General features: G+C 44.4%; 1 protein-coding gene across 1 annotated transcript; it reads right to left on the bottom strand.

Moving 5' to 3' along the window:
• Positions 1–206: 206 nt before the first annotated feature.
• Positions 207–1,694, bottom strand: TT4 (Chalcone and stilbene synthase family protein). Its single transcript, XM_078577915.1, has 2 exons — positions 1,449–1,694; positions 207–1,373 (listed from the first exon to the last, which is right to left on the bottom strand). Exons 1-2 carry the CDS (start codon positions 1,627–1,629, stop codon positions 376–378), a joined length of 1,179 nt encoding a protein of 392 aa, XP_078434041.1. The 5' UTR covers positions 1,630–1,694; the 3' UTR covers positions 207–375.
• Positions 1,695–12,518: the final 10,824 nt, after the last annotated feature.

Here is a 12,518-nt window from a genome sequence, read left to right as displayed (position 1 = left end):
AAGCTTATATAATCCCGTGATACGATCAGAACACGATCAAACGTGATCGGAGAAGACGCCACCTTATTTGATAGCTGTCGTTGGCTCTCATTCTATTTTCAACTAAAATTAAACCTTTTAATGAAAGTTCGACCCACCTTTTCGGCGGTCACACCGAATGGAACCGCTGAGTTAATCACGAATGGACCCCATGATATGATCGTGTCTTGTGATCAAAGGCATGACAGGGAAGATTGCATGAAACAGAAGGTTACACGGCAGAAGAAATATTGGGTGGAGAGACCAATACACCCACATATTGAAAGATATAGGACGAGTAGGTTCCCAGAAGAATCTACGCCGTCTGCTCCTTCATCAACGGACGATAATAACACTCTACGCAGCGATGGGAACGCTGTGGAGCACCACCGTCTCAACAGTAAGCCCAGGGCCAAAGCCAAAGAGCACGCCCCAGTCAAGCCCCTCGCCCGTGGTAGCCTTCCCTTCCTCGGCAGACTTCCGCCTCATCTCGTCGAGAATGAACAACACGCAAGCGCTGGACATGTTCCCATACTCCTTGAGAACCTCTCTCGTGGCCCTCAGCTTCTCCTGCTTCAACGCGAGCTTCTCCTCCACCTGGTCGAGAATAGCCGGCCCGCCGGGGTGCGCGATCCAGAAGAGAGAGTTCCAGTCGCTGATATCCAACGGCTGAAACGCCTCCACGAGGCTCTTCTCTATGTTCTTGGAGATGAGCCCGGGGACGTCTTTGAGGAGGTGGAAGGTGAGTCCGACCTCTCGCAAGTGTCCGTCGATGGCGCCGTGGGAGTCGGGCAGAAGGGTTTGCGCGGCGGAGACGATCTGGAAGAGGGGGCGTTCGAGAGCCGGGTCGGGGTCCGAGCCGACGATGATCGCGGCCGCGCCATCGCCGAACAGGGCCTGCCCGACTAAGCTATCCAGGTGCGTGTCGGTCGGTCCGCGGAAGGTCACAGCGGTGATTTCAGAGCAGACAACGAGGACCCGGGCGCCGCGGTTGTTTTCGGCTAAGTCCTTGGCCAGGCGCAAGACCGTGCCCCCGGCGAAGCAGCCCTGCTGGTACATCATCAGCCGCTTAACGGAGGGCCGTAGGCCGAGAAGCTTGGTAAGCTGGTAGTCCGCGCCGGGCATGTCGACCCCGCTGGTAGTGCAGAAGACGAGATGAGTGATCTTGGACTTGGGCTGGCCCCATTCCTTGATGGCCTTCGTCGCCGCTTCCTTCCCCAGCTTCGGCACCTCCACCACCACCATATCCTGCCTCGCGTCCAGAGACGGCGCCATGTACGCACACATGTTCGGGTTCTCCTTGAGAATCTCCTCCGTCAGGTACATGTACCGCTTCCTGATCTGCGATTTCTCGCCTGCAAGTTTAACGCTATCGTTTTAGTTTTTAGCGGTATCGTTTGGACAGTGTTGTAGCGATGAAGAATACTTACACATTCTTTGGAACTTTTCCTTGAGATCAGTCATGTGCTCGCTGTTGGTGATGCGGAAGTAGTAGTCGGGGTAGTCGTCTTGGTAGAGGACGTTGGGAGGGGTGGCGGTGCCGATGGCGAGCACATTGGCAGGGCCTTGGGCGCGCTGCGCCTTGCGCAGTTCTTCGATCTTGGCGGCCATGGCTTGCCGGCGGCGAGCCAGAGGGTAGTGTGAGGCGCTTGAGGGGAGAAGCTGGTTCTGAGGAGAGCTATGGTGAAGATGGGACGATATATAGAGGTGGGTTGGTATGATGGACGGGCAGATAGTCCCCCACGTTGAAGTCTCAACCAAACCCAGACCAACTTCCTTGACGGTGAGGTTGAATCTGCGACCACGTGTGTCCTGCTGGTCTCAGCTAATTGAGTTCTCCTCTCTCATGTTTAAGGCCTCTCTAAGACTGGAAGGCCTTTCCTTCTCTCTTGTATCAAAGAGTTTTTTCGCGTCTCAGATATTTTCCATGCAAAAAAAAACACATGTTATGGATCAAAAGAACATAAGCGAGAAGAAAATACCCATTTGAATTCAAAATACAGTTCGAGATATTCCACCTAATTTGAAGGATTGGCCACGTTACAGACTGTGGAAGAGTAAGGAGAGGAAGGCGCCAATGTGACTATGTGCGATCAATAGGAAAATTAGAATTAGGGATACATAAAGAGAGAGAGAGAGAGAGAGAGAGAGAGAGAGAGAGGAGAGAGAAGAGAGAAATGTGGGCCAAGCCCACTTACATAGGCCCTAATTGGGCATTCTCTTCTCACATTCCCCCTCAAGCTGGAGCGTAGATATCGTATAGGCCCAGCTTGCCTGAGAAGGTGTCGTAGGACATCACACTTGGCCGTTTAGTGAATATATCTGCAAGTTGATCTGTAGAGGCCACAAATGGTGTGGAAATAAGTCTTGTGATGATACGGTGATGAATCACATGGCAGTCGATTTCGATATGCTTGGTACGTATGGAAAAGGTTTGGTTGTTGGCAATGAATATGGCCGCTTGGTTGTCACACAATATCGGCATACCCCTTTAACCTGAAAGCCAAGTTCAAATAAGAAGTTAAGTACCCACAACATCTCGGAAGACGTCTCGGCCATCGCTCAATATTATGCCTCGGCACTGGATACCGATGGGACATATTGCTGGTGACTTCGTCAAATTATAAGATTACCACCACATACACGTAGTAGCTAGTCGTAGACTTGCGGTCTTGATGATTTCTGGCAAAACCGGCATCGGAGTATCCGACGACCTGTAGGTGACCATGACGTCGGAAGATAAGTCCTCGTCCTGGGTATATTTAAGATATGCAAGCTGACGTAGAGTGGCCTCCCAATGAACCTCTCGAGGGGCATGCATAAACTGGCTCAGAACATTTACGGTGAAGGCGATGTCGGGCTGAGTCAGCGTAGTGTAGATGAGCTTCCCAACCAGGCGCCGATACCGTTTAGGATCCGTATAAAGTGGAGAGTAGTACTCCAAAACTGAGGCTTGCTATCTATCGGGATGCATAGGGCTTGCATCTAGATAGACCAGCTTCTTGCAAAATATCAAGGATATACTTGCGTTGATTGAGAACAAGAGCGCCTAGTCGAGATGCAAATTCAATGCCAAGCAAATACTTAGGTTCCCCTAAGTCGTGAATATCAAGATGCCGATGTAGAAAGGTCTTGACATGTTGAATGGCCCCATGATCATCGCCCGTGATGATCATGGCATCCACATAGACATCGAGAATAATACATGCAGCCGAAGTAGTATTGCGGAATACGATAGGCTCCACGTCACAAGCCACCAGTCCACACTTCCAGATGAGTTCACTGAACTTCTCAAACCACGCATGCGGACTCTATTTGAGGCCATAAAGGATGCGACAAAGAAGGCATACCTTATCATGTTCCCCCTCAACCGAATATCCAAGAGGTTGCTCCATATAAACACACTCAGAGAGGTCTTCATATAGAAAGGTATTGGAAACATCAAGCTGGTGAAGTTGCAAGTCATGGTTTATTTCCATGGAAAGGAGAATGCTGACAGAATTAAGCCAAACCACCGGAGAAAAGGTTTCCTCATAGTCGATGCATGAAGCTGTGAGAAACCCCGAGCGACCAACCAAGCTTTGTAGTGATAAATGGTGCCATCAAGATGATATTTGAGGGTGAACACCCAACGACAGCTGATGACATTACTATTATCTGGTCAACCGAAGAGCTCCCATGTACCTTGATGAACAAAAGCAGAATACTCTTCATCCATAGCGACTTTCTAGTGAGGAATCAATAAGGCAGTCTCAGGAGATTGAGGAATAGTTTTCGCAGCCAAAGCCATAATGAATGCTCGATAAGGAACAGAGAGTCTAGTGTACGAGAACGCATTAGAGTATGAACGAAGAGTGCAGGAGCGTGTACCTTTCCGAAGTGCAATAGGAAGATGAAGATCATCTGATGGCGAACTCGAGGAGGGCGCAAATTGGGCGTCAAGGGGGAGCTCGGAGGGTGAAGAGCAAGGAGCCAGAAGGGAAGGAAGAGGCATAGCTGGCAAAGAGGTGGTACTAGGTTCCGGGAGCGGGAGTAATGTCCGTGGAGAAGCGCAAGGTAGTGGAAGAGGCAAGAGAGGGACCGGCTGGTTCCATTGGGGAAACAAGAGGAGATGATCTCAAATACTCCAAAGATGGGGAGAGTGTGGAGAAGAAGGCGTCGACTCATGAATGATAACGTCGGCTGAGATGATATAACGTTCACTTGTGGGAAGGTAGATCCGTATCCCTTTTGTGTGCAAGAGTAGCCGACAAACATTCCTTTGGTCGTCCAAGGATCAAGTTTGGATTTGGTGGCAGAATGGTCGTGAACAAAGGCCACAAATTCAAATATGCGGGGCAGTAATGGAAAGAGTTCCTGATCTAGATGAAGTCGATAAAGAGGAACCTCACCTAAGAGGTGTGTAAGGAAGGCGGTTGATGAAGAATTTTGAGGTCATGATAGCATCCGCCCTGAACTCATGAGGGACATTCACCTCATATAAGATTGTTTGAGTCATGTCGAAAAATGACGATGCTTCCGCTCAGCTACGCCATTTTGTTGAGAGGTGTGAGGGCGCGATGTTTGATGAATGATACCAGCCGTAGTGCACAATTCTTGAAATTCTCGTTGAACAAGTTCTGCGGCATTGTCCGTACGGAGAATCTTCGAAGTACATGAATACTAAATGGATACCTCTTGGAGAAACTAGCGGATCATCAGGAGAGCATCAGTGCGGTCGGTCAGAAGATCGACCCATGACATGCGGGAGTAATCATCAATAAGAACCATGTAGTAGCAAAAACCAAGTTTTGAAGGAGTGTGGTGGCGACAGCGTCAACGCATCGACACCGGAAATGCCACCATCGTCATCCGAAGTCAACGCCACAGCTAAGGACACGCTGCCATCGTCACCGGACCAAGTCCACATGCCAGTATCAGGCACGTCTCCACCCATGCACGCCCCTTCATGCATCCTGACACGTCGCCAAAGGCAGATCCAGAACTGCCCCCTGACGTGACACGAAACCACGTCGCTCGTCTTTATTTTTATTTTTATTAACTGTATTTTCTCTTTCCTCCAAGGCCTATATGTAAAGGCCAATGTTCCAAGAAACAGGTAGGCAAGTCATATTTAAGGAATTGAGTTCTTGTTAACTCTTCTTGGAGGACTTGCCCTAGCCTCCCCTTCTCCTTAGATCGCCGCCGCCGTCGCCGCCCTCGTCGCCGCCGCCAGTTACCACCCACCCTCCCTTCTCTCTTCCCTTCTTTCTCTCTTCCTTCCTTTCTCTCTCCTTTCCCTCTCTCTTTCTTTCCTTCTATCTCTCCCGCCAACACCAGGACGCCCGCGTCGGCCGCCCCTCTCAAGCCGCCCGCACCAAGTGCCCCGCGCCCAGCGCAGGTCAGCCCGCTCAGGGCCGCCCGCGCCTAGCGTGCAGCGTCAGCTGGCCCACTCAAGGCCGCCAGCACTAGTCGCCAGCACCGGCCGCCCCTCTCAAGGCCGCCGCGCCCAGTGCCAGCCGCCACGCTTAGGGCCGCCCGCACCTAGCGCCCGCGCACGCCAGCGCTCACCGGTGCTAGTGCCCACAGACGCCCACGCACGCAAGCGCCTCGCGCTCGATCGCTCGCGCACGTCGCGTGCCTGGCCACCCGCGCTTCCGGACGCCCTCAATGCTACTTGCCGCGGCGCATACCGTTTAGGTTTGGATCCGCGACACCCTGTCAAAGCGCACATCAATCTTCCCGCCAACGACGCCCCACGCCCAAGCACTCCCGCCAATAAGCAACTAGGCTTGGTCCAGTCGTCTCATTGCCAAGGCCGCTCAACGCCCGGAACGTCCAGATATTTCGTCCAGTGGGCCTTACAACACCAGGATCGCCCAGTCGCATCACGACCTGAATTTCCTGCAGCCTCATCACGCACCCTGGTGCAGAGGTACGCTTGAACTCTTCGGTGTCGAGTGTTCTCCGTCTAGTATTCCTCGAGAATTTGTCCACCGCCATCAGATTTGCTTTGATTTCTTGGAATTTCAACGAATAGTGGATTAGGTCTTCTCGTAAGTTTCCCTCGCATACGCAATTCAAAGGTATTGGATTTGGTGCTTTGGCATCGTCGCGGTGGTTGAAGACAGTACTCCCACCCTCGACGAGGAAAGGGGCTGCGCCACCATTATTTCATCGGATTTGCTTTGTTTATCCCACCTTATCCTCAACCCTTCCTGAAACTTCCACCCGTCGTCGTCATCCCCATCTCCGTTAGTCGTCAGCATCCATTAATCTAGTTGTTGAGCGCCATCCTCAGGTGTCCTCCATCAGAGTGTGTGATGGTCCCCAATAGATTCGATATGTTGAAAAGTAACACGATGATGTTTTCCCATTTGACATGACTCACAAACAAAATCCTTAATTTGCACCCATGGGAGAGCTTGGTGAAGTTTGGTGATACCAGGATGACCAAGGCGACGATGCCACTCAAGAGAGGTAGAGGAGTGGGAGAGGTGATAGGTAAGGCCTGTGGATGGAGTATTGGAGACGAGCTCATAAATGCTACCCCGAGTCTTATGCCCCAAACCAATATGTGCACTGGTCCTCAAGTCTTGAAACACACAATGATAGCGCAAAAAGGTCACCGAGCATAGAAGAGCTTCAGTCAAGGTACTAATGGGGATAAAATTGACTGGAAAGTTCGGAATATAGAGAACATCATGAAGTCAAAGCTGAGATGTAGGTGATGCGGTGCCTTTTCCAGTAATCAAACAGGAGCGTCCATCCGCAACAAACAGAAAATCAGGGTTGACGAGTTTGGAAAGGCATGAAAGTATGGTGTCATTAACCATCACATGATGTAAGGCAGCGGAGTCAATGATCCAAGACCCCGAAGAGGAAGATCAAGAGGTAGTACCTTGGCCTGATGAAGAGGAACCACTCATAGCAGTGGTAAGAGCATCGAAGTTGGCCGGAAGATCAGAAGGAGAAGTATTTGCTGCATAAGATGGAATGGCGATTATAGAGGAGGAGGGTTGCGCAAACCCTAGAGGCTGCAGCAATAGAGTGACCAATGAAGATGGGACATGACGAGGATGTCAGGGCAGATAGCCCTACTTCTGATAGCATCAAGTTGATGAATGCGTCGGTCAAGAGCAATGAATACATGGAGGACCGGTATATTTGCTTCGACAACAGTTAGAAGAGCAATCACTGGAGTGTTGAGAATTTTCAGAGTTTCTCCCAGTGGTTGCCAGAGCCACAGGAGCAGAAGTAAGAAGTGCTGAGAAGTCTGATGAGACGATAGAAGGAACCGAAGAAGATCTCTTGATAGGAGTAAGGCTTTGCACGCAGTGCTTCAACCAATTAAAGAAGATCGGCATAAGAAGATGCTGCCTATGGAAGAAGGTGTTACCGCCGGAATGAAGAACTGCTGGAATGAAGAAGACCGGTAGAAGAAGATGCTGCCTATAGAAAAAGGTGACGCTGCCAGTAGAAGGTGTCGCTAGTGGTTGAAGAAGGCACCGTTAAGTTGTTTCAGAGGAGAAGCCGACATGAATATCGCCCCTAAGTTGATGCCGGCGTGCAGGGAGGTCGCTGACGTGCAAATAAGACGCCGGCGGTGATGAGGGGTCGCCGGTGAGCGCGAAGGTTGCTGCTGAGATGTCGCCGGCATGCAAAAAAGATCACTGACATGCAGGAATAACACAGGCATGTAGAGAAGAAATCAATATCGAGCCCTAGGTGGCTCTAATACCATGTGGAAGAGTAAGGAGAGGACGGCACCGATGTGACTAAGTGCGATCAATAGGAAATTAGAACTAGGGATAAATAAAGAGAGAGAAGAGAGAGAGAGAGAGAGAGAGAGAGAGAGAGAGAGAAAAGAGAGAGAGAGAGAAATGTGGGCCAAGCCCACTTACATAGGCCCTAACTGGGCCTTCGCTTCTCACACAGACAACAGAAGCAGTAGAGACGTCATTAATTTTGGGTCCAACTGGAGTTAGACATTGTGCACAGTCCATTTCCCCCTGGATCAGTCGGACATCCATTTCCCCGTGGACCGGAGTCCTAGATGCATTTCAAAGTCAAACTACTTACACTTGGTAAGTCATTTATAGTGTTCTCCCGTCCCAACCCTAATTTCGGATGACGACATCAAGACGGATGCTGAACCAAATCTCAGAAATGGGCTAATCCGATATCCATCCATACTGATATCCTGATGTCGGATGACAATATCAGATCTTGGTAGATACAATATTGATATCGGATACTGTTATCCGTTCTGATATCAGCATCCATCCTCGTCTCAAAGGTTTGATGATGATATTGGATATCCATGTCGGGTACCCATTTTTTTGATATTCGAGATAGGAATTCAAAATATTTTTTGAATAACTTATGATGCATAACTGAGCTATAGTGAGTCATATATACTCCTTCTTTGAGTATTTTATAATTTTCTTAATGGTATCAATTTATATTTCACGTCTATTATCATACTAAGTTTGTCCCAATAAAAAATGGGTCATATTTCTCTCACTATAGAACACATTATTAGCACATCTCACTAATAGGCTTGGCATTTGGTAGAGTGCATGAATTTTTACAACAATTTAATGAGCACAGATATTTATACTACTGTAAACTTTTTGTTTTTCCCTATGGGGCAGTATCTCCTCTATTTTTAGACCAATATCCAGATATGGATATCGTTACCGGATACCATTTTTTGGTATGGATTTCAATGTCCGATATCTGGATATTGGATTTTGGTATAGGATTTCGGATTCAAGATCCGGTACCAGCATTCGCCAATTCTGGAGCAATGTAATATCCATCCTGATATCCGATGTTAGATGGGTATTAGATATTCGTTCGATAACCATTGTCAGATATCAGTAGCCGCCCCAATTTCTACTGTATATTGGATATCGGTTATCTGATATCGGACATTGGACGAATATCGGACAGGAAAATACAACTCCTTTCTTTATTATTCTCTTTTTGTGTTTTCTTATTCTATTCTTCCTTCGTCACTTCTTCTTCTTTTATTAATCTTTTCATCTTCCTTTGTCACTTCTTCTTTTATTAATCTTTTTATCTTAATTTGTTCTTTTCTTCTTCTACTTCTTCATATTCTTTTTGTTTTTATTATTATAATTATCTTCTTATTATTTTCATGTTCACTTTTTCTTCTCTTCTTCTTGAATTTTTGTTATTTTCATCTTCCTTTCTAATCCTTCTTTTATTGTTCTTATCTTATTTTATTCTTTTTTTCTCTTCTTCTCTTCTTCTTCTTCACTTGCTCTTATTCTTTTCTTTTTATTCATCTCTTTCCTCATTCTTGTATTATCCATCTTTTCATCTCTATTTTTTCTTGTCTTCTTCTTTTTATCCTATTTTGTTCTTCTCTTCTTCTAATTTTCATCTTCATTTTTTCTTCTTTTCATATTCAATTCTTCTTTTCATCTTCCTCTTCTCTTCTTCTTTTCTTGATATTCTCTTATTATTTTATTTTTTTTTATTTTCTTGTTACTTTCATCTTCCTTATAGTTTTCATTTTCTCAAACTTTATTGACCTGTTACACTTGGTTTTTGGTATTCTTATTTCTCATTATGTTGGTTTTCACTTTTGCATGATTTCATCTTGATTATCATTTTGATGATTTATCTCGTTAGGTTCTTATTCCAGTCAGCTTTGGATTAATAGATTTTGGTGAATACGATGTACCAAACATTACGAGATATTTTCCTCAGTAATAATCACCTTTCACCTGAAGAAATTCTATATAGACATCAAAGACTTGTCATTGCAGCTGGAGCTTCACCACAGAGAGTTCACCACTATCACACTTTATACCATGATTTGGGATAGGAAAATCAGAACTTTCTCGTTGAAGATGTGCCACCAGGTTGAACTCCATACATGAAATGATGGAAGCATCTTACAAGAAGAGAATTGTATTAGAAAAGATGGCAAATGATGATCTAAATACCAAAAAAATTAGCTATTCGATCATGGCGAAGAGTGGGATCTCTTCAGAAAGTTTTGTGACGAACTATACGCCTTTCGTGATGCTACTACCATCCTTTCATAATCACATGCCACTACTTCTTCTACTGTTTTGAGGGAAAATTAACTTATATTGGATTAATTAGCTCTACAATTCATTCTCTGGATGATCTGCATCCCAATCTCCCAAGGTTTCCTACCAATGAACAAACAAGGCTGCTTACAGTTGCATATGCTGCAGCCAAGGAGAAATTAATAGATTATCAAAATCACTTGAAGTTGAAGCTTAAGTTCCTCATTGCTTCAATATAAGACCCAAGAAATAAGCTTGATTTTATTCATGATAATGACAGTTTTTTATCATCCAAAATATTGTGCAATTTCTCAATAAAGTGTCCACCTATTCAACTCCATCAAATCAGCAAATTATTAAAATCAACCATCTTTACTAGAAAGGAGTTCAAAATTAAGGATTGCATTGATAGAGCTTGAGAAAAAAATTACAAGTGCAGGTCAAAGAGCAAATAGCTGACAAGTTGTACAAAGAGCAAATAGACCAGGTAGTGATGACCTTAAAATGTCGGGCTTATAAAGCCGATGAGGATTACAAAGAGCATAATGGTGAAGTGGAGGAAATTTTAGAGGATGATGATGATGACTAAAAGTTTTTGTGATCATTTTATGGCAGTATCTTTTAAATTTAAGAATTTCTTTCCATCTGCATGTTCTTGAATTGTGATGTTCGTGTATTCTTCTCTTAGGTTGTATCAGCGAGGTGGCACCAAAGTGCTACTTTTAAAAGAGTTTTAATTTTCCAAGATGGACAGTCCAACAGCAGGGACTTTTTCCTCTCCACATTGGGGGAAAGAAAAGGTATTTTAATATACTGTAACAAAAACGTCTCCCATGTTACTTGAATATACAATATAATAATACCCCAGTATAGTTCAACCAGGAGCCGGCCACGGAGGAGCTGATCAAGTCATCCATCAATCATAGTATGAACTATCAAAGGAGACCTTTTCCGATAAAATATGACTTACAAATAAGAGAATTGCAGGACTGAAAAGAGATCCTTTCTTTTTTTTCTAGCCAAAACGTTTCCTCGAGCCTCAAATCTTCAACAAAAAATGTTTTATGACTCTATTAAAAATCGGCGAGAATATTTCATGAAGTATTAGCTTATTTTATGAAAAAATAGATTTCTCTAAATCGTTCGTGCTTGGTTGGCCACGTTGAGTGTGACAAAAGGCATTAAAATATCATTAATGTTATACTTTATTGAAAAGTATCGCCCTTGTTTCTTCAAAGAGCGATTCAAGATTTCACCTAACTAACATTCATCAGTCGCCGGCCTATGTGGGGCTGAATTAATTAGAACGGTAGGCGTTGAGAAGGGTTGTTCTACAGTCGTAGTTTCAGGTATATTCTTTCTCTTAAAAATTATATGCAGTATCTTACAAAAATAGATGGTCGTTGACTTGAAAGTCGTCATTTATTAATTAAAACTGTGACGGAAATACGTCTTTAGCCATCAACTTGCGCGGAGTTGGACAAGATAATCAGCGGCAACCGAACTTTCTTCACGCTGTAAAAGAAGGATCTGTAAAAGGAAATATCTTCACGTTGATGTCCTTGAAGAGTAGTAAAATATTTTAAGAATAATTTAATTGATGAAAGTTGGAAATATGAAATATCAAATGAAAAGTGATACAGGCGAACAAAACCTAGTTGCCGATGGCCAGCCTCAAACTGAATAATGGAGCAGTAACTTCACTTCGTACACCGTTGTGAAGTATATTGATGATTTCATAATGATAATAGGAAATATATAGTTACCAAAACTAAATGTTATCGTTGTTTGAGGTAGAAAGTCATGTTCATCTACAGGGAATAAGTTTAACAAGTCAAAATCAATTCTCAACGATTGAATACACGAATGAAGTTTGTACCATATTCTCTTACATGGTAAAAGAATCACAATATCCAGAAAACGATGATAGAAGTGATCATGTAGAAGAAATAAATCAAATCAGCATCAAGAGGAAATTACTCTTGTAATATCTAAAATATTTCTTATGACATGCCTCTGTTATGCTGACTTACCAAAAAAATCAATTAATTTTTTCAAAACATTGAAAAAAATTTCAATTTTCACTCCACAAATAACATAAAGAAACCATGTCTTATAAGAGTGAAAAGTGAGTAAATCTCAAAATGCACAAGAAATTCATGATCACAATCGTATTAATTCAACTGGTGTCCGTGTGATTGAATATTGATAACATTCCATGCTTTTAACATTGAGAAACCCAGTAATTCCTTCAGAAAAGGGTAAAACACATTATCAACATTAACCATATAAACTATAATTTTAGTTTATACAGGGATAAAACTATAAATAGGAGATTCGTTCCTCCACAACCTATTCGTAGGATTATTGAAAGGTGCGTGGAAATCAATGGAAAAAACTTGGTTGAGGCTAAAATTGAGTTCACTTCTCTAGAATCAAAACCTAAGA

Source organism: Wolffia australiana, chromosome 7 (genome assembly GCF_029677425.1).
Source record: "Wolffia australiana isolate 7733 chromosome 7, ASM2967742v1".
Classification (NCBI taxonomy): Eukaryota; Viridiplantae; Streptophyta; class Magnoliopsida; order Alismatales; family Araceae; genus Wolffia; species Wolffia australiana.
Note: the sequence above shows the minus strand (reverse complement) of the source record. Positions and strands in the feature narration are given on the sequence as shown.